Source organism: Myotis yumanensis, unplaced genomic scaffold, assembly GCF_028538775.1.
Source record: "Myotis yumanensis isolate MYYU_CA2020_CCGP unplaced genomic scaffold, mMyoYum1.0.hap1 SCAF_2, whole genome shotgun sequence".
NCBI lineage: Eukaryota > Metazoa > Chordata > Mammalia > Chiroptera > Vespertilionidae > Myotis > Myotis yumanensis.
In genome coordinates, this window is record NW_027223753.1 from 158,632,121 (window position 1) to 158,659,265 (window position 27,145).

At 40.4% G+C, this 27,145-nt stretch overlaps 1 protein-coding gene and 1 pseudogene across 1 annotated transcript in view; both read right to left on the minus strand.

Annotated features, from left to right (window-relative positions):
• The window catches only part of POLQ (DNA polymerase theta), a 103,691-nt gene extending 81,007 nt beyond the window's left edge, over nucleotides 1-22,684 (minus strand). Inside the window, exons 1-8 of the mRNA XM_070403571.1 lie at nucleotides 22,422-22,684; nucleotides 21,750-21,929; nucleotides 19,861-19,991; nucleotides 18,205-18,361; nucleotides 16,300-16,408; nucleotides 12,226-12,445; nucleotides 9,641-9,788; nucleotides 7,646-7,792 (exon numbers count right to left, since the gene is read on the minus strand). Coding sequence (XP_070259672.1) covers nucleotides 7,646-7,792; nucleotides 9,641-9,788; nucleotides 12,226-12,445; nucleotides 16,300-16,408; nucleotides 18,205-18,361; nucleotides 19,861-19,991; nucleotides 21,750-21,929; nucleotides 22,422-22,602 — 1,273 coding nt within the window. The 5' untranslated portion in view covers nucleotides 22,603-22,684. The remainder of the gene's footprint in view (nucleotides 1-7,645; nucleotides 7,793-9,640; nucleotides 9,789-12,225; nucleotides 12,446-16,299; nucleotides 16,409-18,204; nucleotides 18,362-19,860; nucleotides 19,992-21,749; nucleotides 21,930-22,421) is intronic.
• LOC139004437 (autophagy-related protein 9A pseudogene) lies at nucleotides 1,821-3,675 on the minus strand (annotated as a pseudogene).
• Nucleotides 22,685-27,145: the final 4,461 nt, after the last annotated feature.

Sequence of the window (27,145 nt, forward strand, 5' to 3'; positions counted from 1 at the left end):
ATTGTAATTTCTGACTTTTTGCTTTTCATTTCTCTACATGAGTGTCTCTATGGTGCCAAGCCTTCCACTGTCTGCTTTAGTTTCAGCGCCCACACCACAGAAGGGCCCATGCTGTAAAAGAAGGCAAAGCAGTCTTAATAACTGGAGCCCTTCTGCCAGGTGTCTAATGGCAGTTTGTTTCCTGGCACTGCTTCTTTATGTCTTCTTCTTCATCTTCTGGCATTGATTCGGAAGCACTCATCTCCATCAAGTTATCTTCTTCAAGATATGTACAGTGGGGCCTTGACTTACAAGTGTCCCAACTAACGAGTTTTTTGAGATACCAGCTGTCTCTCAGCTGATTTTTTGCATTGAGTTGACAGAGTAATTTGAGTTAACGAGCTCCTTAACGAGCTCGGTCTCGGAACGAATTAAACTCGTAAGTCAAGGCCCCACTGTATCTTGAAACTCTTCACTACCCCTCCCCCCTTTTTGCCATATTCACAATCTCTTTCATGGTTTCTTTGATTGGATCTGTCATAAATCCTGTGGAATCATGCACAACATCTGGACACAGTTTTCTCCAGCAGAAATTTATTGTTTTCAGGTTAGATGGCTTTCACAAATTTCTCTGTAACAATAGCATCTTTAGTTGTGTGATCCTTCTAGACTTTCATGATGTTCTATCAGAGTTCTCTTCTATAGTGTTGACAGTTTTTTCCATAGAGTACCATGTGCAATGAGCCTCATAGATCCTTACTATCCCTTAATCAGTAAGTTGAATTAGAAGTGTTGTGTTTGGGGGGCAAGTAGACCACAACAACCCATTCAGTGCTGAACTCATGAGTTTCTGGCTGGCCAGGGACTTTGTCTAATATCATAAGAATTTGATATGCTCCCAGGGGCCTATCTAAAATATTGGACAGGGTAGTAAAAAATTTCCATCCTGCTCCTATAATTTAGAAACCATCCTTAGTGTCAAAAGATAGGGTGAGAGGAGCTGGGAGCTAGGGCCTCTATGCCAACACAAATCAAAAGCTGAACAGAAGGGAAACGAATGAACAGAACCATAGCAAGCAGCTCACATGCCAGCGATGTGCAGGAAGGGGAGGGGTGAGCAGGCTGTAGCACTGGGAGAGAACTGAGGGTGAGGTAAGGGCCACAGCCTGAGCTGCTCATCTATTTAGGGTGGGGAGAGGGAGGCCACAGAGGTTGAGGGTCCAGGCCCAACCTCCCCACTCCACACTTGGCACAGGTTCTCCCTGGTTGGCAGCTACTGTGGTAGGCAGTCCTCTGGAGACTTGTAAGGGTAGGTGCAAAGGTAGCATTACTGGGGCTGGGCTGGGGACCAGTTGCTAGCACCACATTATGAGCCAAGTGAGTTCCTGGGAATGAGGCTAGAGTCCTGTGTGCTCTGGTTCCTAGGCCCCCAATTTCTCTGCTGGGGCTGTGGTGAGCCAAGTATTTGCACCTCTCTTGGCCAGGCATGGACACACAAACACCATATACTAGTACATGGAGCCAGGCAACACTCAGAGAAGCCCTCAATGGCAGGTGGACGGGATGGCGGGGCAATAGATACCGCCATCCTGGGGCATACGGACCCTCCCCAGCATTGTCTAGACCAGCCGTGGGCAAACTACGGCCCGCAGGCCGGATCCAGCCCGTTTGAAATGAATAAAACTAAAAAAAAAAAAGACCGTACCCTTTTATGTAATGATGTTTACTTTGAATTTATATTAGTTCACACAAACACTCCATCCATGCTTTTGTTCCGGCCCTCCGGTCCAGTTTAAGAACCAATTGTGGCCCTCAAGTCAAAAAGTTTGCCTACCCCTGGTCTAGACCTTGTGCACCTGAGGGGAAAGCTCATCCTCAGAGCCCTCCTCAGGCACAGGCTCTGGGTGCCTTGATGCTGACTGACCATCTTCAGTCCACTCGCCAAGGGGCAGCCGAGAGAAGTGAGAGGGAGCCCGGGGCACTGTGCCAGGATCTGTGATGCCCCCATAGTGCCTCTGGAAGCCCCCTTGCAGGGCAGTGGTCTCAGATGCTCCAGACCGGGATGCAGCAGCACAGGGATAGCTGGCAGAGAGGGAGATAGGTTGGGGTTGCCGGGCACCCTCTCCTCCCTCTTCAGGAGCACTCGCCCCACTGTCATCACTCTCCTCGCGGTGCCACACGTTCCTCTCAGGTTCGCCCTGGGCCTGCTGCTTGTGGAGCTTGTGCATGTAGAGGTCATGCAGGCTCATTTCAGTGGATGTATATTCTGACAGCACCAGGCTCTGCAGCTGTCCTTCCCACACACTGGTCCAAGAGCTGGCTGTCCTGGCATGATACTGGGCCTGTCATGGTAGTGGGAACCCAGCCCGTGGAAACCTGACCAGGTTGCAGAGGGGAGAAGGAGCACAGGGCAGAGGCGAATTCAGTCTTGTGCCTGGAACCCTGCAGGTCTCTGGAAAGAGAAGGACCATGGCAAGATGAGCCAGCTACCACATTTGCAATAAGGCTCAATGGCTCAGACTCAGATTGTAAGGACTGGATGGACATAAAGAGGGCATTTTCATGGAGTAGACCCCCTTGGAAAGGCCAGCAGCTACTCCATCCTGCTGAACCTGCTCCTTGAGGAAACTCAAGAAGGCCGTGCTCTCACGTGGTGGCTGCCAGCCAGGTTGGTGATGACAAAGTGCATGAGTGACAACTCTGCTTTCCCGCCCTCAGCTTGCTGGTATACTGAGGCCTCGGTCTGACCAGTGGATAGCCACTGGGGATGCCCATACTGGCAAACATCCATCTGGACAAAGGAGCAGGTATCTCCAACATCAATGACCTCCACAGTGAAATTGCAGAAGTCTATAATTTCCAGGGCCCGTGGATGCAGGCAGAAGATGAGGGTGAGGGGGGTGATAATGGGGCTCAGCAACTCCTCCAAGATGAACACTGCCTTGTACTGGAAGAGCTGGGCAAACTCGTTCCGGGTCTGCGAGCGGTGGGTGTTACCCCGCCAGTTGTCAGGCATGTAGTGGATGTGAGCAAGGATCACGCGGAGCAGCTGCTCAGGGCAGAACACCATGTGCTGGTCCAGGATAAAGGAGCTGCACACCGTCACAGTGACCCCCAGGAGTGTGACGGTGGTGAGGCCGTGCTCCACAGCTAACACATCTTCGTCGTAGATGGGGAGGGCAATAAGCACAGCCAGGATGGAGCCAGCAAAGAAGGCGCATCGTTGGCCAGCAGTCAGCAGAGGTGTCAAGAAGCAATTCATGTACTTGGAGGCTGGCTTGTAGCCACAGTTCAGACGGGACTGCAGCTCATGCTCCAGCTCGTTGAAGTAGCAGAGGTAGCAGTGTCCATAGAGTGACCAGCAACGTGCTCCCAGGGCCCCAGACTCCTGCTTCGGCACCTCAGCAGAGCTGAAGAAGGCATAGAGGATCTGCCAGATGAGGATGAGGGGGCACAGCAGGAAGATGGTGATGCCAATCCACAGGATGCGGTTGCTGAGGCGCTGGGCCAACTCTAGCCGTTCCCCCCACGTTTGTACTCAGCCTTGAGGCTCCACTCATTGAGAAACAGAGAGCCAGGTCCACAGAAGAGGATCAGCTCAAAGTTGTACTTGAGGCTACAGGTGAAGAAGACAACCTCCCCCAGGCCAGGCAGGCAGAAATGCAGGGGCAGGGGAGATTTGTTAACCACTGGCATATAGAATTGCCATAAAATTTAAAATAATAAATTTCAAAAGCCACGAGATCACTTTTTACTGCAAAATCCAATTTACTGCAGAGACAATCTGTTCACAGGGAGATGATTAGTGTCACGGGCATTTTTAAAAAAATATATTTTTATTGATTTCAGAGAGGAAGGGAGAGGGAGAGAGAGATGAAACATCAATGATGAGAGAGAATCATTGATTGGCTGCCTCCTGCACACCCTCCTACTGAGGATTGAGCCCGCAACCTGGGCGTGTGCCCTTGACTGTAGCAGAACCCAGGACCCTTCATTCCGCAGGCCAAGGCTCTATCCACTGAGCCAAACCAGCTAGGATGTGTCACGGGCATTTTAAGTGCTCCTCACAACACTTGGACAATAGCAACAGGAGGTGGTTATGAAATTATTACATTAGTACACTATGTACTACAGTTAAGTTTATGCAGTTATGATTTAATATTTTATCTTTATGTTTGTTTACATTTCTCTCCACTACAAATGGCTTCATGTATGGTCTGAAAGTGTTTCTGTGTGTTAAGTTTTGATAAATTTTAACTTTTTACAATAGATCTGTGTATATTTTATGGTAGTAAATGGACTAATACTATTATTCTATGGTATTAAAATATACTATATCTAAATATATTTCATGCATTCATGACATATCTGTTTCATATTTTTGATGCATGTATTTCTATGCTACACAGTTCATTTGTGAGTTTTTCAAATTGTTGCAAATTTCAAAAAAAATTTCCAATATATTTATTGAGAAAAAGTTACATATAAGTGGACACATGCAGTTCAAACCCGTGTTTTTCAAGAATCAACTGTGTATATACATGTGTGCATATGTGTGTGTATAGATATTTAAAAATTTATTTATATATAGCATCCTATATAATAAAGAGGTGATATGCAAATTGACCACCACACCCTCACAAATGGCTGCTTACGACCAGGCTGGCAGGGGGGTTAGTGAGGGACAACCAAATGACTGAACAAGCAGGCTGCTTGGGGTAACCCGGCCAGTAGGGGGGTTAGTGAGGGACAAGCAAACGACTGAACAAGCAGGTTGCGTGGGGTGACCAGGCTGGCGGGGGTGCTGTGATGGGCAACCAGGCCAGCAGGGGGGACAGTTGGGGGCAACCAGGCCAGCAGGGGGGGCAGTTGGGGGCAGCCAGGCTGGCAGGGGGGAGCAGTTGGGGGCAACCAGGCCGGCAGGGGGGGCAGTTAGGGGCAACCAGGTCAGCAGAAGGGGGCAGTTGGGGGCAACCAGGCCAGTGGGGGGGGGCAGTTAGGAGCGACCAGGCTGGCAGGGGGGGCAGTTAGAGGCAACCAGGCAGGTGTGCTATTAGGAGCCAGCAGTCCAGGATTGTGAGGGAGATGTCCAACTAAACCAGCAGTCAGGCATCCCCTGAGGGGTCTCGGATTGGAGAGGGTGCAGACTGGGCTGAGGAGACCCTCCCCCCCCGCCCCCCGCATGAATTTTGTGTACCGGGCCTCTAGTGATAAATAAATTGCAAATGTTAAATTCCTAATCTTAGAAACTATATATTCTTTTTTTTTTTAATATGTTTTAGCTCAACTGCAAAGCCACACCACTGGGCATAAACTATATATTCTTAATCATATCCTTGGCACATATAATCATGGAAAGATCACTTCCTGAAATAAATTATTTAATTCAGTAACTATCATAATCTTTGTAATTTTGACAACCTATGTAGTTAATTTTTAAACACTCTACCCCTCTCAACACACAATATGACAATTTCTAAAACTAATTTTATTTTGATACATGTGTATGAATACTACTGTACTCCTTGAGATAAAAGAAGATACTCAGAGTGGCATAAAATTAAAGTAGCAAGTACAGTAGTATCCCCTTATCTGAGGTCTTGCTTTCTATGGTTTCAATTGTCTGCAGTCTACTGTGCTCTAAAAATATTAAATGAAAAATTTCAGAAATAAACAATTCCCACATTTTGAATTGCAAGCTGCTCCGAATAGCATGATGAAATCTCACACCGTCTCCCTCCACCTGCCTGGGATGTGAATCATCCCTTTGTTCAGTGTATCCACACTACATACACTACCTGCCCCGTTAGTCACTTAGTGGCCATTTGGCTATCAGATTGACTCTCGGTGTTGCAGTACTTGTGTTCAAGTAACACTTATTTTACTTAATAATGACCCCAAAGCACAAATGTGGTAATCGCAATTTGTATATGCCAAAGAGAAGCCATAAAGTACTTCCGTAAGTGAAAAAGTGAAAGTTCTGCCCTAATAAGAAAAAAACTGTACAGTCATGCGCTACGTAATGACATTTTGGTTCAATGATAGACCACACATACGATGGTGGTCCCATCTATAATAAAAAAAAGCGTAATATGCTCATTAGACTGGACGGCCGAACAACCTTACGGATGACATTCCAGATGAAGCATGGGGCTGCGAAGGCCGAGGCAAGCCAGAGCTGCAAGGGCCGAGCCCCTTGCATGAATTTTGTGCATTAGGCCTCTAGTAAGATTATAATGGAACTGAAAAATTCCTATCACCTAGTGATGTCATAGCACAACACATTACTCACGTGTTTATACTGTATTATGTACAGTACATAATACTTATAATGATAATAAATAATGATGTTACTGGTTTATGTACTTACTATACTATACTTTTCAATATTATTTTAGAATATGCTATTTATAAAAAATAGTTTACTGTTAAACAGTATGCCAAGTTACTCCAAGAGCAGCCTCATAATCTCGTGTTGACCGCATCTCTTGATGTCATCATTTTATCTTGTGCTTGATTTAATCTCATGTTGTTTTATAGATTCAGTGTAGCCCAAGGGCAAAGTGTTTATAAGTCACAGAAGTGTGTGAAACTAGAAATGCCTAATAATATCCTAGGCCTTCACAGTCACTCATCACTTACTCACTGACTCACCCAGAGCAACTTCCAGTCCTGCAAGCTCCATTCATGGTAATAGTATACCATTTTTTATCTTTATAGCATATTTTTACTGTACCTTTTCTATGTTTAGATATGTTTAGATACAAATACTTAGCATTATATTACAACTGCCTAGAACCGTGGTCGGCAAACTGCGGCTCGCAAACCACATGCGGCTCTTTGGCCCCTTGAGTGTGGCTCTTCCTAAGCCTTAGGAGTATCCTAATTAAGTTAATAACAATGTACCTACCTATATAGTTTAAGTTTAAAAAATTTGGCTCTCAAAAGAAATTTCAGTCGTTGTACTGTTGATATTTGGCTCTGTTGACTAATGAGTTTGCCGACCACTGGCCTAGAATGCTCAGTACAGTAACATGTTGTACAGGTTTATAGGCTAGAAACAACAGGCTATACCATATATCCTAGGTATAGAGTAGACTATATCACCTAGGTTTGTGTAAGTTTGCACAACAACAAAATTACTTAATGACACATTTCTCAGAATATGTCATTAAGCAGCACATAAATGTATGCTGAGGTTGCTAACATTTATGGTAAGAATGAATCTTCTATCCGTGAAACTGTACAGGAAAAAGCAATGTGTGCTAGTTTTGCTGTCACGTCTCAAATTGCAAAAGTTAAGGACACAGTGTGTGATAAGTACTTAGTTAAGCTGGAAAAGGCATTATATTTGTCGGTGGAAGACAAGAACAGAAAACGTGCTCTGATTGAGAGCAACATTTTGCATCAGAAAACAGTCTGTATGAAGACTAGCAAGGGATCTCTGAAACAAGGGACACCAAGACATTTACTGTAAGTTAGGTTTACTATACAGATAAGTAAACCTATTTGTTTTACTCTCACTTAATCTTAATCATACAATTTATTAAAATGAAATCTAAGAGCATTAAGTGCAGTTAATAAGAAATCAAAGTATGTTAATACAAAAATGAAGAAACTGTGAGGATTTTTGAAGGGGGCTTCTTAACATTATAAATATGGATACCTGCATGATGAAATGCTACTCCCCATGGTACAGTTTTTTGTAATATAGAGTCCAGTCCTGAAGGCGAATGTTTTAGCTGATCAATCACTTCAAGGAGGCCCTTTTGTTCCAGTATCACTGGTGAAAGTTCAGATGATTTTAGCAATCCTGTCACAAAAAAACATTATCAACACTGTTCACCTCTGTCTGGACTTCTTCGAGTGCTATCTGCTTAAGTCATTACAGAGCTAACCACAGGGGCAATGGTTCTGAAACTACTACATATAATAATTACCTTGACACCTTTTAAAAATCCTGATGACTGGCTCTCACCCCTGGACATTGGATTAATCATGTACAACCTATACATGAAGAATTTTAAAATCTCCCCAGGTGATTCTAAAGTTCACCAACAATTAGGAAACACTGTATTACAGTGGGATCAGGCCCACAGGAGGGGACCAAAGGAACCAGCTGAAGGAAGGAGAGGATTATAGAGAACGACTACCACACACAGCCTAAAAATCAAAGTCCTTGCTCAAAGTGTGACCCACCAACCAGTGGTGTCAGAATCACTTAGGAGTCTAATTTTATGTGACAATTTTTTTGGCCTCTTTGGCACCAATGAGATAATTAATCACATTACCTTCTTCTCTTGTTGCCTCTGTGTAAACTTTTCCCCAGTGAAACCTTAACTTTCTGCAGAAACTGTTTTCTTACAGAATTTTCCAGAGTCTTGGGTTTCTGAAGTAGTAAAATTTCTCATAAAATACATTCTTACTTTTTAAGTTCTTAGGTTACCTTTTTTTAAAAAAGTTGAGTACCCACAAAGAGTTGCCAAGATTTTATTATGTTGACAATTAAAATTTTTTAAAATTATCATTGATCAATATTTTTATTTCAAAAGTCACTTCAATATTTTTAAATGTTACTAGGGATAATTTCAGAATTTAAACTTTAGCTTCATGAAAAATGTGCAGCCTGTCTTTACTTTTCTGGGGTTTCATCAAGTCTAAGGCTCTCGTCCAAGCACTAGGATTTGGGAACCACTGCTATAAATCAAAATAAAAGAACCTCAAGCAAAGAAAATAAAAATTTTTCTGGTTATTAAGGAATATAAGTTACCATGGTACAACATAAAGAATATAAGTTGGCAGAGTACATAAAGTATCAATTAAGAGAGAACTAGAAAAGACAATATAATGTTGGACCAGAGCCTACCCAATATAAACTTCAGGCAAAGTTTACCTGTTGGAACTTAGCTTGAGATATCTATCACTCATCCTCATGATGCCACTGGCATAATGAAGTCATAAAATATTCTAATATCCTATGACTAGAACTGGTCTCTGCCATTCTTACACTTATCTTGGACCTCAAGGGACCATAGGACAGTAAAATAAAAAATATATACGAGTGGCCGAAACCGGTTTGGCTCAGTGGATAGAGCGTCGGCCTGCGGACTGAAAGGTCCCAGGTTCGATTCCAGTCAAGGGCATGTACCTGGGTTGCGGGCACATCCCCAGTAGGAGATGTGCAGGAGGCAGCTGATCGATGTTTCTCTCTCATCGATGTTTCTAACTCTCTATCTCTCTCCCTTCCTCTCTGTAAAAAATCAATAAAATATATTTTTTAAAAATATACTAGTGATTATAGCAATACACTCAGTAATAAAAAAGGAATAAACTGATATATCTAGATGAATCTTAAAAATATCTAGCTGAGTGAAAGAAGTCAGACACAAAAAAGACACATACATACATACTATACAACTTCATTTATATGAAATTCTTACAAAAGGCACGACTAGTGTAGAATAACAGAAAGCAGATCAGTGGTTGCCTGTGGCTGGTGATAGAGGGAAATAACAAAAAAGAAAAAAAAATATTTAGGGTGATAAAAATGTTCTATATGTTGATTATAGTGGGTGTTAAACAGGTACATATGTGTTAACATTGATTAAATTATACACTTCAGCCCAGCCAGCATGGCTCGGTGATTCAATTAGTAACTTACCTTCAGCTTGATGGTGTAGATTGTAAAACTCATGGGCAATGATGTCTGCCAGCTTCTCACACCATTTCTTTGATGGACAGAAAAGTAATACTGAATGGTTTTCACGAATGGTCTCATAACATAAACTAACAACATGGTCCTCATCTCCCTAAGAAAAGAAAGAAATAGCCACTCTAGTGGTACTTTCAAAACATTTTCACATCAATTTAAAGACATGCATTTTGCTTCATGGGGAATTGTTTTCTACTCAAAGGCATAATAAAAATCAGTTACAAAGTCAGTAACAAAACAACAAGAAAAAAAGAAATAAACCTCCTTATGATGCAAGGTGAGAAGGAAATAGTTTCTATTCACTTAGCTAATAGTTATTGACCTCCAACCCTCAGACAATGAGGATATAATGGTGAGCAAGAGAAGTCAAAGTCCTATCTTCAAGGAGTTTAGGTTTCACTGGGGAAACATTAAAGTACTAAACAAATAAATGTAAAATACACTCATAAAATGTACTATAAAAGCATTTTATTGTGTTTTGAGGCCTCATATTTGACATAAATTTGACAGAAAGATCTAAAAGAAAGGTTTCCCTGAGAAAATGATGATTGAGCTGAGATGTGAAGGAGGGGAGGCATTAGCTTAATCAAAGGTAAGTGAGGGACAGAGGAAACATTTCAGGCAGAACAAAGAATAGGTGAAAGCCCAGCGGTGACTCAGTGAGTTCTCAAAACTGGAAGGTCAGTGTGTATAATTGAATTAATTCATCCATCCACTCACTCACTAAACAAATATTTACTATATGCCTGATACTGTTCTCAGCACTGGGGATGGAGAACAGAGAAGGAAAAGAAAGCTCTGCCCTCAGAGTGTTTCTATTCCAACAAGAAGAGACAGATAATAACAAAAACAAGACAGGTAAAACACTTAGTATATTCAATTTTGAAAAGTGCTAAGAAAAAAAATAATAAAACAGGGAAAATAGGGACCAGGAAGAGGAGGACACTGTAGTTGAGACAAGGTGGCTAGGGGGCCTAAGAACATGACATTTGAGTAAAGGTCCTAAGGTGAAGACTAAACTATACTGCTGCCTGGTGGGGAAAACATTCCAGACAAAGAGAACCTGAGGTGGGAGATTCTTGGCATATTATTGAACAGCAATGAGGCTATGGAGGGAGTCAGAAGAAATATAGATGAGATTAGAGCACTACGAGAGTGGGGCCAGATAATGTGCGCCTTGTAGGCAACTATGAAGACATTCTAAATGGCTTTCATTCTAAATGATACAGGGAACATCACAATTTTTTTAGCACAATGCTTACATATTTGATGTTCATTTTAAATAGATCACAAGCTCCTGGTTTAGGCATAGATAGAAGGGGACCAGGTGGAAGGAAGCAGAGAGCAATTAGGAGGTTATTTCAATAATTCAGGTAAGAGCTGAAAGTAATTCAAAAAGGGTAGAGGCATAGACATGGTCATAGAAGAAAAAGATTGACAGAGGAGTAAATGAATGTTTACATATATAATTATTGAAGTAACCAAGGCATAGTCAAGTGAAATTTAGCATACAGAGCAAAGCAACTGAATAAGATTCCATATCGGGCATGCAGAGGCTACAAATCCATATCTATGAGGGTACTGACACATGAATTTAGTCCTGATCCCAGCTCTAAACTTACCCTTTGCTGGTTCAATAATCAGAGACACAATTCTGCATAAAAATAGAAGATGCCTCATTTCACAGATGGTGAATCAGTTCTCTAACCTCAGGATTGAAGAATCAGGCTTTGCCTGGCCGGTGTAACTCAGTGGTTGAGTGTTGACCCAGGAACCAAGAGGTTACCAGTTCAATTACCGATCAGGGCATATGCCCAGTAGGGGGTTTACAGGAGGCACCTGATAGATGAGGTTTCTCTCTCATCGATGTTTCTATGTTCCTCTCTCTATCCCTCTCCCTTCCTCTCTCTCTAAAAACCAACAAAAATATGTATTTTTTTAAAGAATCAGGCTCAGAAAACCACTGTGAATTAAAAATTTTTAAGTGTATTTAGCCCTGACCGGTTTGGCTCAGTGGATAGAGCGTCGGCCTGCAGACTCAAGGGTCCCAGGTTCGATTCCAGTCAAGGGCATGTACCTTGGTTGCGGGCACATCCCCAGTAGGGGGCGTGCAAGAGGCAGCTGATTGATGTTTCTCTCTCATCGATGTTTCTAACTCTCTATCCCTCTCCCCTCCTCTCTGTAAAAAAATCAATAAAATATATATATTTTTAAAAAGTGTATTTAGAGGTGTGGGAAGGAATTTATTGAGCACTTTCTAGATGCTAGACAATTTTTAATAATTCTATTTCATTCTTATAATACTAAAGTATTATATTTCATTTTACACATGAAGACACTACATTCAGAGAGCTTTTGTGATTCAACTAATATCACAGCCGTATCAAGATAAATTAACAGAGGAAGGTCTGTCTGATGACAAAAATGATGTTTTTTCCCACTCTACTATATACTTAACCTACCCCTTAGCAAAAGTTTAATTTTCGACATTAGTGTTTAGTACTGGTGGTAGTGAAGTAAAACTAGTGACTTACCTTCACTTGTAGCATGGGTTGAAATTCCCTCACAAGCTTCATTGAAGAGTCATATATGGAATTTCCAATTTTTACTGACTCCACCAGTGGTACAGGACGAAAGTCGGTGTGGTAGAGTTCAGCATTCAACCAAGAAGCCACAAGCTCCAAATTGGGAAGAGTAGCACTCATGCCTACGATCTGCACGGCATAAGACAGAGGACTGGCTAAATCTGCTTGGCTGTGAAAAACAAATGAAACTAATGTCAAAAGATACATAGTATTAATTACAAATAGTGCTGCTTAACAACATTTTTGGCCATGTCCCTTGGTGCCACATGCATACATTTCTTTAGGGTATATCTAGGAGCAAAATTACTGGGTCATAGATGATCTTCAATTTTCTTAATGTCCAACTATTCTCCAAAGAGACAGTACCAACGTGTTAGCCATTTTGGAGGGTGCATGGCAATGTCTCTTTGAAGAGGTAATTTACATTCCTTTGATTGCTAATCAGATTAAGCACCATTTCATGTTTATGGACTATTTCGATACCCTTATAAAATGCCTTACCAATTGATATATTGGGTTCTGTTCTTTCTTATTGATTTGTAGCATTTTTTAAATGTTCTGAATAATGGTTTTCTTTTTCATTAGTTTTTGCTTTTGTCTATTTCTTTCCTTCTACTTTCTGTGGCATTATTTTACAATTCTTTTTCTAAGTTCTTGAGATGGACAATTCATTAATTTTTCAAACAATCTTCTTCAATAATGTATACATTTTATACTAACAATTTCCCTTTAAAAACAACTCTTGCTGCATTTCACGAGTTTTGTTAGGAAATATTTTTTATTATACTTTCAGTTCAAACTATCTTCCAATTTCTATTGTGATTACTTTTTTTACTCAAAATGGATCAAAATGTATTTCTCAATTTCCAAACACAAGGGAATTTTCTAATATGCTTTTCTTATATTTATTTCTAGCTTAATTCCACTATTGTCACAGAATATATTTTATTTGTTTATTTATATATTAACTTTTAGGGTTTTTTACTTACCTGTAAACTGGACTGGATCCTACCATCTTGCACATTGTCATTCCTTACCAAATTCTCAATTCTTCTAGTTACCTCCATTATCTAGCTACAACTAATGTTTCTTTTTTTTTTTCCTTTGTATTGAATTTATTGGGGTAACATTGGTTAACAAAATTATACAAGTTTCAGGTGCACAATTCTACAACACATCACCTGTAGACTGTATTGTGTGTTCATTACCCCAAGTTAAGAAAATATATTTTAAATAACTTAAATCCTTTAAAATATGTTGCTTTAAGGACCAGCACATGATAAATTTTTTTGGTAAATGTTCCATGTATAACTGAAAAAAACATGTTTATGCTTTTATTTGGAAGTTGTTCTACAGTCATCCATTAGGTCAAATTTGCTAATTGTATTAGTTATATCCCTACTGATTTACAGTACTGCAGGAGATGTGTTAAAATCGCTCTACACAGAGCCCTGACCAGTTTGGCTCAGTGGATAGAGCGTTGGCCTGGGGACTGAGGGGTCCCAGGTTCGATTCCGGTCAAGGGCATGTACCTTGGTTGTGGGCACATCCCCAGTGGGGGGTGTGCAGGAGGCAGCTGATCGATGTTTCTCTTTCATCGATGTTTCTGACTCTCTATCCCTCTCCCTTCCTCTCTGTAAAAAAATCAATAAAGTATATATTTTTTTAAAAATCGCTCTACACTGAGCCCTGGCCAAGGTTGCTCAGTTGGCTAGGCATTGTCCCATGGACCAGAAGGTTGCTGGTTCAATTCCCAGTCAGGGCACATGCCGGGTTTTGGGTCAATCCCTGGTGGGGGTATGTGAGAGGCAGCTGATCAATGTTTCTGCCTCTCCCTTCCTCTCTCTCTAAGAAAATAAATAAAATAAAAACCTTAGCTCAGCCATTGTGGCTCATTGGTTGAGCATCGACCCATAAACCAGGAGGTCACAGTTCGATTCTCAGTCAGGGCACATGCACAGGTTGGAGGATCTGTCCCCAGTTGGGGGCTTACAGGAGGCAGCCAATTGATGATACTCTCTCATCAGGGATGTTTCACCCTCTCCCTTCCTCTCTCCGAAATCAATAAAAATAAAAATCTTAAATTGAAAAAAAAAAATCCTTCTAAACTGAAAGAGAAGAGCTCCCAGATGGAAAGAATCTATTGAGTATCCAGCACATGAATGAAAATAAACCAACACCAAGACACATCAATATGAAATTTCACAACACTGCGGAAGAAAAGGAGTTCCTAAAAACTGTCAGAGAAAATGAAAATATTTATACAAAGGATAAGGGATAAGCATGACACTGAATTTCTCAATAGTTATGAGAAAATAATGTCTTGAAAACTCTAATTTTTTTAAACCTTGACTTTTTCTAAATTTTTAACTTGTTATTGTTGAAAGTATTACATGTCTCCTTTAAAACCTTGACTTTTATACCTACCCGTGGTTGGCAAACTGTGGCTCACGAGCCACATGTGACTCTTTGGCCCCTTGAGTGTGGCTCTTCCACAAAATACCACAAAATACCACATGCGGGAGCGCACGTACAGTGCGATTGAAACTTCGAGACCCATGCGCAGAAGTCTGTATTTTGAGGAAAAGCCATTCTCAAGGGGCCAAAGAGCCGCATGTGGCTCGAGAGCAGCAGTTTGCCGACCACTGAGCTAGACAATCTATGAAATAACTGTAAGGCATTTTCAGACATGCAAATTTTTAAAAAATTTATACTCACAAAAGCTTATACTCTGAAATAAAGTGAAACCTCCTGAAAGATGCCCCCACTAAAATGAGGAAGTAAATCAAGAGAAAAAGCCAGGTAACCCCAAAAAGGCAGCTCTAACTCAAGCAAAAAGCTATGGGAATGGCCCCGCTGGTATGACTCAGTTGGAGCACTGCCCAGTACACTGAAAGATCGTGGGCTTGATTCCCAGTCAGGTTCAGGCACAAACCCAGGACAAACTGAGGTGCGTATGGATCAATATGGATCCATGTTTCTCTCTCTTTCTCCCTCTCTCTTCCTCTCTCTCTAGAATCAATAAAAGCACATCCTCAGGTGAGGATTAAAAAAAAAAAGAGAGAGAGAGAGAGCTAGATCTTCATTTTCCATATAAGAAGTCCACATATAATGTTAAAACTAAAAACTCAAGTAGCTGCATTTAGAGATACCACTGTAAATAAAATTTGCATAAAGCTGTAAGAATTGAAACTAGTTGCCTCTGAGAAGTGGGAGAGAAAAATATATTACTTTTAAAAATTATCCTTGACTGGCCCTGGCAGGGTAGCTCAGTTGGTTAGAACATCGTCCAATACAGCAAGGTTGCGGGTTTGACCTTCCATCAGGGCACATACAAGAAGCAACCAATGAATGCATAAATAAGTGAAACAACAAAATGATGTTTCTTTCTTTTTCTCTCCCCCCGCTCCCTTCCTCTCTCTCTCTCAAACCAAATTTTTTAAAAAGTACAAATTAGCCTTGACTACTTCAGTAAGATATGTGTGTAACTAAAAAAATATAAAAACTGGATTTAAAAAATTCTATCATACTCTTAGTCTCATGGAGGTCAGCGGTGAGTGTAACTCTCGTCTCCGGTTCCTTTCAGTGAGGAGGTCACCCGGGTGGCCAGGGTGGGGATGGGCTCGCCTTGCTTCCCCTCAAGCTTTGCTGCCACAAACTCCTCTGTTCCCCGTGGCCAGAACAGAGCAGTAGAGCAGCCCTTGGCAACCCAGGGAGCGGGCAGCCCTGCCCATCCCAGAGCCATGCAAGGCACAGAAAATAATAATAATAATAATAATAATAATAATAGTAATTATATCACAAAAGTGGTCAGCACTCAGAATTTAAGAATGTTTACAAAATAATCTAAAATATTTCTCATCCTTAAGTAGTTATTTGGAACAAAAATGAACTACTATGAGTTTGTACTAAATAAATACTACTCTCCTTTTATTTATGTAACTCGGATTTATTATGAACTTTTGCAGACACTTTCTCAATGTTGTTTAGAATCTCGGGAATGTAGTTATTTCAGATACTCACCAAGATGCTGATTTCTGAGTAATATAGCAAATCTTGGTCAGCAAAAGTTCCAGCAGATACCCTCGGTGAGAGTCTCCCAGCATATGCAATTCATCCACAACCACAATTCCTAAAGAGATTTTCCAGATACTAGCTTTTACAGAATTCCACAAGTCCAAGAAGAATTTTAAAGACTCAATATCTTATATCTTATGCAGTCAGTAGCTATGATTCAATATATTACTGGTCATACAAATTTCTAATCATAAAACAAAAACCAGATTCCACATAATGGATAATTCTTTTTTTAACATGTTTTATTGCTGACAGTATCACAAATATCTCCCATTTTCCCCCCTTTACCCCCTCTCTTCCCATTCCCTACCCTCCCTCCCAGGTGGATAATTCTTTTCTAAGATTTTTTGGGTATCATAAGTGCTCCCACTACAATGTATTCTGAATCTAAAAATCAATGATTAGCTAAACTCAGGGCTAAATCAGGGAACACTGCCTCTTATTACTCAGACACTTTTTAATTGATAATCTTGAAAATTTATGTACAACGAGATATCAAAGACATCTATGATAGTTAGTCAGTGTATTGACTTTTCTATGGGAAAAACAACCAGGGCAATAATAATGATGTTAGAAAGTGACTTAGAAAAACAGAATCAAATCAAGAAAGAAATGATTTTAAGGGATAGTTCTGTTCGATTGTGGTAGATGAATGAGACACCCTATTACGAAACATAAGTAGGGTCATAAACCCCTTCTCTACTGCTTGGAGGATCAAACCAGTCTTTGCACTTGGAATAATGCTGAAGAATTACTGAAAATTTAGTACCGACCAATGCCTTCTTCAGGTAAACGTTTACATAACATCATAGTTTCCACATGCACTGGTGTCCCCTCCCAATATATCCTTCCCACCAAAATCAATATCTTTCAGACCATTTCCTGACACATGGTGCTCCTTTTCCTCAATAGTAAGCTATCTCCAAATTATACTGTATGATGAGTTATTTCAGTATTTATTCATTCATTCATCCAAAAGGTTTTATGCTACCTAGTGTGCCATGCATTGTGCTAGGCATATTGCCAGGCACATTGGCTATAACACTTAATAAAATTCTATTGCAATCCCTCAAGATATTTAAAGTCCAATGGGGTGACAAGAAATGACAATTCTGACACAAGCTGATAAATGTGATTTCTTTTTCCAAACTTTATAGAGCAGAGCCCAAGTCTTATTAATCTCTGATTACACTCCCCACCTCTACCCTACTGCAACTTTATCATTTAAATTCACCAGAATCTCAAGAAGTAGCTGATATTCTTGCTGCTTCTGTTGCTGCTACAATAATTCTCTTCCTGTTACTACCTCAACCTAGGGGCCTTTCCTAAGTAGTATTAAAAACACACAAACATTAAGGTAGAAAATCTTCCTAGAGTCACAAGCTCAAACACAATGTCAGTTTCTGTAGTTCTCTACCATTTCTCTGCTAAAAGGTAGCCTCTGAGTACAGGCCTAATCTAGATACCATAGCACCAGAATATAATTAATACACCTATACACTAATTGCATAGATGGCAGATCCAGCCCCAGCATGCCTCCTTCTATTGCAGGTAAAATTTAGACAGGAAAGAAGCAATGAGAAATGACTTGAGGGCTCAAGGATATCCTCTATGTTTTGTAAAGGGCAAAAATACAAGGAAGTGGAGTCAATAACAGCAGCAGAACACAAAACATTTTCCCCCACCCCCACCTGTAATGTTGCTAACATTACAAATGCCAATACTCAACTCCAGAAGCAGATGATAGACAGTAGAAGAAAACATGGGACGTAACAGAAATCACAACAGCTCCACTCCATTCCACCAAAAAATAACAATATAAAGTATTTGCTTATTTCCTAATTTTCTTACCTAATAAATCCATCTTATTTTCTTCTATGAGGCGATTGATCAGACCATTGGCTCTCTCAATTGTGCAGACAGCAATATCCAAGGAAGAGAAATGCCCTTTTGGAGAAGTACTGCCCATATAACCATCTACTTTTATTCCTACTTCCTGAAAAAGACTCTGAATTGAGTAAGAAGAAACAATACCAGTGAAAATATTTTATATTCATGATTTGTAAATTGATTCTATTCCAGATCATAGATATAAGTATCTAACATTAAGTATTTATCAGATTACTGTTAGTTTTTCCTGGACAGGACACACTGGTTCTTTCTACAATCATATACTTTAAAAATGAAGTTTAGAATTGGTAAAACTCAATAGAGTCAAATAAAATTAAGTATGCCATTTTAATGACAGCATTTTATAATCAAAGCAGTTCTAAGAGCTATTTATAGAAATTAAAATTGGAGAAAAACCACCTTACGCACTAACACTTTTGATCTAACAAACAAACAAGAAACTAGCTCTTTCTTTAATGCTAATGTAACACTTCAAGAAACAAATTTATTCCACTAACTTTTATATAATGGAATAAAAGTTTTCAAAATTCAAATGCAGTGGGACTTTCATGTTTTGTTTTGTTTTTTAGTTTAACTTTTAACTAACATACCTTCTCAATAATAAGGATCCTTTCATCATTTTGTTACTTTGGTCTAAGTTGAGAGGATGTTACCATGTAGGACCAGCTTTGTTGGCTATTTGGCCTCTGAAATAACTGTTAAAAAGATTTATAGAACCATAGAACTTTAGAGCTTTTCATTCAGTAAAATATTTCTGAGTGTTTATTGAGTTAACCCACAGTACTAGGATTAACATCTTTATTTGACCAATGAAAAAAAACTGAGGCCCAACAAATTATGTGCCTGGCCTGAAGACATAGTTAGTGGCAAAACTGGGACTAGAACCCAGAGTTTTTGGATTACCAGTACAATAATCTTGCCATTCCAACAGCATATTTTTTTCACAGTCATGGGGGGCTGGGGTGGAGGTGGTAGAGAGCATAGAGGGGGTAAAAGGTGGTGGGAAAAAATTTAACTTAAATTCATGTAAAAAATAATAAATTTATTCTATTTAATAAAATACTGTATTTGTAAAAATGCCCTAAAAAAATCAGTGATACTCAAACAAAAAATGTTGTTACTCATTTTTGCAGAACAAAGGAACAGATCACAAGCCTGGAACTTTACCTGGGACTTAAGCACTAATAAATCTTGTTCTTCATCCCCTGAATGTTTCCAAAGGACCCCTCAGATGGACTGAAATATGCTTCCTTAAACATTCTTTCCTTTCCATGCTTCAGTCTAGTCCTACGATTCAGTTAAAATGCTGACTCTTAATTTGCATGTTTATATGCTAGTAGTATTCTACTCTATTCCATCACTTCCTGAGGAAAAGTTTATCGGTTTTAACAGTGTTCAGCAATTACTCTTAATTTGATGGCCCGTTCTCCTTCATGCACGTTTCCCTTCATAAATGGGCAATACTAAAAGTTACATTGGGATGCAATAAAATAAACTTTATTTCCACTTGCTTTTATAATTCTATTTCAAATGAATAAACCATGGCTACCAATAACAGGCATTATCCCAATTCCAAACTTAGTACAAGAACATTACCTGGAGATAGTATTTCTTCTCTTTAGCCACAGACACAAAAGGCAGAATAAACAAAGCTTTCTTCCGCATTTCCAAAACCCGCTTCAATATAAGTAATTCAGCAACAAGAGTCTTCCCAGCACTTGTAGGAGCTAAAACGTGTTATTCCACAAGGTTATCAAAAAAAGAAAAAAATATTTTATATACTGCATTAAAAAAAATGTTTTAAACCATATCCACTAACTACAGAGCTTAAGACTACCTTACCATTAAGGCCCAACAAGCATTTGAAACCTTTATATCCTTAAATGCCCCTGACTTTAAACTAGCTCTCTGAAATCTCACACTTAAAAGAGAGAATTATTAAACAACTCCTTATATCAACAATAAATGATAAATATTGAGTACCTAGTTTGTACTTAAACATCCTTTCCTTTGAGTACTGAATGGCTAAAAGCCCTTCCTTGGGAAAGCAGATGAACAACTTTTATATACTGAGATAGGAACTATGCTATAATTTGAGTGAGAGGAGCTGTAAGGAAGTTTATTAAAAGGAAATAGCTTATGAAAAGGGAAGAAGGGAAAAGGCAAGGAATGCCAAGCAAAAAAAAACCCAGCATGTGCAAACACATGGAGGAAAGCCTGGCATGTTCAGATGACAGTAATTTATTTAGTAAGCCTGAAATATAAAACAAGTAGGGGAGTGAAAACAGAGATATGAATGTGCCACACGAAAAAGTTTCATAACCCCATCATGAAAGGAATTTAGAATTTATTCTAAAAGCAATTCAGAGCAAACATGAGTTTTATGAAAAGGAGTGACAAGATCATATTTGTACTCTACGGGGATCACTTTGACTGCAGAAGCAGAGCAAGACCAGAAAGAAAAAAATAAACTAGTTATAAGGCTATTGCATAATCTAGAAGAAAGATAATAGTGAGCATACTCTAGAAAAGAGATAAAGATAGAAAAATAGGTAATGGACTTGGAACAGAAAGAGGTGGTCAGAATCAGTTATTAGAGGTTATAGACACTGGACATAGTGATTAATTGACATGAATTGGTGACCAGAGTTATGAAGACACCCAAATTTTGGTTTTTAGCAACTGAAATGATCAGGCCACTCAACCACTACCACAAGTTCACATTTACTGTGTACTTTCTATGTGCCAAAAAGCTGTGCTAAGTGCTCCCTCATGCTCTCTCTCTCTAGTGATTTGCAAGGTTACACAGCCAATACATGGTAGAGACAGCTTTCAAACCCAACCAGTCTGACTCCACAGCCTGAAATTATATCTACTGACAAGTTATCTACTTTTTGCAGCAATAACAAAAATCTGATGACTCACAATTTCAGAGAACTAAGGAAGTACATTTTACCAATGAATTAGTTCCTAAAGTCAGTACAGCAAGTTCCTCACCCTACACATAGTGCAGGTGACCTGTCCACCTCGCCTGTTAAAAGTATGCATGTCAGAATTGCCCTTGAAAGCCCATATAAATTTTCTATACAGTATATTACATATGGTTTTATGTATTCAATCCTGTACAAACAGGTCAATTTATACGCGTATAATTTATAATGTTCATAAACTGAAAAACAATTGAGACTGGAGGAAGAGCACACTGCACATTTACTCTGGGACATGAGTTTGTTGAGAGGAATGGCAAGCAGAATAGCTCTCTTTAAGTTGTCTTTTTTTCCTTCCCCCAACCCAGCCATATAATGGATTTTGCATAACTTAAATATGCATATGAGACTCCACTTTTCATATATATTTTAAGATTTTTTTCTAGTTATAAAGCACTGTCTCAACCACCTTTAAAAAAAAAATAACTACCTCAATAGAGTATTCACTTTCATAATGCCTTTAAAATAAAAGAAATTAATTTGCACAAATTTAAATACCTGAATAGACTAAATTCTTTCCTTCCAGAACCTCTCCAAGCAAAAGACACTCTGCCTGCCATTTAAACATCTTTTTTACACCGAAATTGTGATATTTCTCCAGAACCGCTGTAGGAAGTCCCCAATTTGCCAACAGCAGCTTGTCTAGTTGATCATCAGGAACTGTTTGCTTGCATTCCCCTTTCAGGAAAAAAAGGAAAAAGTTAACTAATAGTTGAATTTAACTTAACATATGACATCCGCGGTGAGCCCTCCGCTGTACTTTGGAACTCCTGCGCCGGGATGAAGCCATATAAAGCACACCTGCCACAAAGCACGTCCAGTGAGGATCTGTAAGGAGTACTGGGCGCTTTTAGGAGCGAGCCTTCTACAGGGGACGAGATTTGGCCAACCAGGAAGCTTGTTTCTGCAAAGCTCCAAAGACCCAGAAAACACTTGAATGTTACTGCCACGCGGTCGCCGAAGATAAGCTGAAAAGCATGCTCTTGTCTGGACGGAAAGTGACCTGCCACGCCGGCCCCGAGTCACAAACTGAGACGATGACTTAGAAACCTAGTAGATCGTTTCTAAGAAACTTAGAAAACAAGCAAGCTCCTCGCGGGCCGGACACCTCCCTACGCAGAGCGAAGCTGACCTGTCCACCTCGCCCCTGTCCCAGAGGCCTGGGAGTACCTGCTGCTGCGGCCACGCGGCGGCCACTGTCCTTCCAGCTGCGCCCCAGGCCGGCGGGCGGGCTCAGCACCGGCTCCGAGGGCAGCGGGCGGCTGTCACTGCGGTCAGCGCTGCTTCCCAAGAAGGAGTCCAAATCTGATGTTGAACGCCGCCGCTTCCCACCCGGGCGCGGGAGACTCATCGCGAACCCCTCCCGGCTGTTCAGCGACAGCCACAGTTCCAGCGTCCTCCCCTTCGGGAGAAACCCGGCCCGGTGACAGGTGTGCCTGTCATCTTCCCGCCGCGGTCTTCAAACTCAGCCTCCCAGCCCGCCCCGGAACCATCGAGTTCTCAGTAATGAGAGTGACCTGCGGACCATAGAGTCGCGGGGATGGAGCGGCTCTCGCTGGCGCCTCAGACCTCCCGCCTCCGTGGTTGGCTAGTGTGGGTTCAAAGAGGCGGGGAAAGACTTGGCGTCTGTAATCTGCATTTATAATCAGGCTGGCTAAACATTATGCATTCGACCATTTGAATAGCAAGGTTTACTAACTTCGTAAAATGAGCTGCCCATAATAGGTAGATCAAGGGAAGTAAGTCCTCTTAACACATTGGTATATATTTTTTTAAAATCATGATACATTATGTGTGCAAAGCATACAAATAAAACCTAAGATTTCTAAAATGGAGTGGAATCTGCTCCTCTCTCCTAGCGTGTGATAGTAGGGCAGAGGCTATTTCTTTACACGATGCCTCTGTAGCCATCGCACACTGTGGGTACAACTGTGATGGGGAGTTGTACCTCTCATCAGGGGTCGCCTAAGACCATCCTGCATATCAGATATTTACATTACGATTCATAACAGTAGCAACATTACAGTTATGAAGTAGCAATGAAAATAATTTTATGGTTGGGTCACAACATGAGGAACTGTATTTAAAGGGCCAGGAGGTTGAGAACCACTTTGAGGGCTGTTTGAACGCTGCAAGGAAAGGACCTGCGTGTGCCTGAATGATCATTGTGATCCAAGAGTTTGTTCATGGATTCTACCTTGCCACATATCAAATGAGCTCTGCATGTAAAACTGCTGCCGGCTCATTACCTAGTTGCGAAATCCGATTCACCAAGCAAACCTAGTAGACGAAATACAGCACCTCTCAAAAGGACCAGTCCAACAAAAAAGACTCTAATACAAGTCTGGGAAATACCACTTGAGTGTCAATTCTCCTGTGAAAACGTACCCTATTAAAATACATTGTTTTGCCCCAGCCGGGTACTCAGTTAATTTCAGCATTGTCCCCATATGCCAAGGTTGCGATTCCATCTCTGGTCAGAGCACATACAAGAAGCAACTACTGAATGCATAAATAAGTGGAATAACAAATCTATCTCTCTCTCTCTCTCTCTCTCTCTCTCTCTCTCTCTCTCTCTCCTCCCTCTCTCAAATCAATAAATAAAATTTTAAAAAAATTTTTATAATTTTTAATGACAATATTCTAAAATTCCACAAGATGGGGATGTTACTCCATAAAGTAAAGATTTTCCCTAGTTACCTTTTATGCATTCATTCACTTAACTACTTATTGACCATCTATTGTGTGCTGGGCACTGGGTATATGGCAGGGAAATGGTATGATATGGCTCCTGCTCTCAAAGAAAAAGAGCCCAGAGAAGGAGACAGGCATTAAACCAATTAATTAATTATTTTCTTTATTTTTTAATAATTAAAAAAAATTTTTTTGAGAGAGAATCAGTTTGTTGTACCACTTATTTATGCATTCAATGGTTGCTTTCTTTATTTTGTTCATCCTCTTTTCAATTGATTTTTAGAGAGAGTGGAAAGGAGGAGAAACAGAGAGAGAAACATCAATGTGAGAGAGATACATGGATATGTTGCCTCCCACACCCCAACCGGAGAGGGGATCCGGGATCAAACCTACCACCCAGGTACTTGCCCTTGAGTGGAGTCTAACCAGGGACCTTTCAGTCAGCAGGCTAATGCTCTAACCACTGAGCCAAACTGGCGAGGGGAGCGGTTGTTTCTTGTATGTTGCCTGAGTGAAGATCAAACCCTTGGTGTATCTGGAAGACTCTCTAACCAACTGAGCTACCTGGAAAGGGCTTAATTAATTGTTTTAAATTATACTAATGTTTAGGCAGAAATGAACGATGCAATCAAAGAAATCAAGGGATCCTAATTTACATTATAATCATGGAGAAACATTCTTAGATGCAGTACAGCATGGGGTCAGTGCAACTCTATAGTCAATCAGTCCAGGTTTGAAGACTTCCTAGGTGTGTGATCTTGGGCAACATGCCTCTTTGTGCTTCCTTTTCTTCATCTATACAATGAGGATCATAATAGTAACAACACATTTGCTTATTGTGAGCACTAAATAAGTCAATATATGTAAAGTGCTTACAACTCTGACCATCACATAATAAGTACTATTCAAAGAAAATGATATTTAAATGTTCTAATATTGCTCCCAATATGAATCCAACATTTTGATGGGAGAAGAATAAACTAAAGAATCTCTCACATTATTCTATTTTTATTAGGTGAACTTTGGTCAAACGAAGAAAATAATTGGGAAGGAATTGCAAACAATGGTTTATGTCATCCTATAAAAAGCCTAGAAAGCCTTAACCTGTGTATCTCAGTTGGTTGAGCATGTCCCATGTACCAAAACACATGCCTGGGTTTCAGGCTGGGTCCCCAGTAGGGGCTTGCAGGAGGCAACTGATCAATTATAAAGTATTTCTCTCTTTACCGGGACCAGCATTGCTAGAGAGCAGACACGAGTCCTGAGTAGAGGCAGCTGGGGATTGAGAAAATGAAAGAGACAGACACAGAGACAGAGGGGAAAAGCTGGGACTGGGTGAGACAGCTGTCCTTTGATGGAGAGACAGTGACCCAGAGCCGGTGCAGCGTGTTTATTATATACAGCATGATTCCGGGAAGTTTTACTAAAGTTTAAAACAAAGGAAATTATGAGAAATCATGATTAAAGATCAAGCTATAATTTTTCATTCTTGTGGCTTCTTTGTAATCGTCACTCCTGGCTAAGCCTGGATAATTATGTCCATTCCTTGCGCCTGGCTGAACTTAGATAATGAAACCCACCCCCTGAGCTAAGGGTCAGGCAGACGATGTACCTGCCTCTGGCATGGTATGTCTCCAGGACGTGGCTCTGCCAACACCACTGGATTCAGCTGACAATAATTAAAGAAATGCTCATGTGCCTTCCCAGGCACTCTCCACAATCAATGATGTTTCTCTCCCTCTCCTTTCCTCTCTCTCTAAAATCAATATTTTTTAAGATAAAAAGCCAGAGAATCCTATACTAATAAAAGACAAAGATGCAAATTGACTGTACCTTCATTATGCCCACCATTGGCTAATCAGAGTGATATGAAAATTAACCGCCAACAAAGATGATGGCTAATTTGCATATACCAGCTGGGAGGGAAGACTGAAGACACTGTAGAAAGAAGCCAAGCAACGGAGCCGAGGTAGCAGAGATGGGCGGGAGAGAAGGGTGGGGTAGGAGCAGCAGAGATGGGAGTGAAGCCCTATTCTTGCAGGAATCTTCCTGCAACGGGCATCTGGTATTTTATAATTCACAATGTATTTCAAACATTCAACATCTATTTCCAATTTTATTAAATCTTAGAAAATAGAGAGGGCTACTTATCAAAAATATTAGAGAATTTTTATGCTAACAGTTACTGTGATAATTAATACTAATACAGAAGTCTTTTCCATCCGTCTTTTAATTGTGTCTGAGTCTGTGTTCCGTGGCATTTTATCTGTGGTCATTCTTCAAGGCCTGAGTTAAAACCCTCCAGAAAAAGAACTGTGCACATATTTTCTGCCTGTGTGATGTAGGAGACATACCAATTCTGAAACACTGGGTTAACCTTTTTTAAAAAAAAAAAAAAATACATTTTTATTGCTTTCAAAGAGGTAAGGAGAGGGAGAGAGAGATATATACAAACATCAACAACTAGAGAGAATCATTGATCAGCTGCCTCCTGCACACCCCCCACTAACAGCCTCCCACTGGGGATTGAGCCCCCAACTTGGGCATGTACCCTGACCAGGAATCAAACCATGACCTCTTGGTTTGTAGGTCGACGCTCAACCACTGACACCCAAAGCCATATTTGGCAGGCTTCTAGTCTCACCATCTCAATCTGCAGAACAGAAATTTTTCTGTTTTAATGAGGGTGTTACCCTTCTTGGATTTGGGGGATTTTAGATCTTCTCATCCTGATAGGACCCCCAGACTGCTATCTCCCTGAATACAAAATGCATTAAAACCCACACTCTAGGGCTCAGTGGAATGAGAGTCATCCCATGCAACAAGAGATCACCGGTTCAATTTCCAGACAGGGCACATGCCCCGGTTTCAGGCTCCATCCCCAGTAGGGGGTGTGCAGGAGGCAGCCAACTGATATCTTTCTATGATGTTTCTCTCTCCCTCTCTTTTCCTCTCTCTAAAATCAATTAAAAAATGTAAAAAAAAAAACAAACACAAAAATTAACTATTAAAAAAACAACAACCACATTCTAGACCACCAGGGATCAGTAGACAACACTATGGAAAACTTTGGTTCTAAGGCTTCACTTATTCCTTTAGATTGCTTGATTATTTGATATTTCTGTCCTATAAGGAAACCTCTGATTTTACCAGTTTAGTCATGAGTTTTTAAGATATATATTTTTATATAACATCCAGAA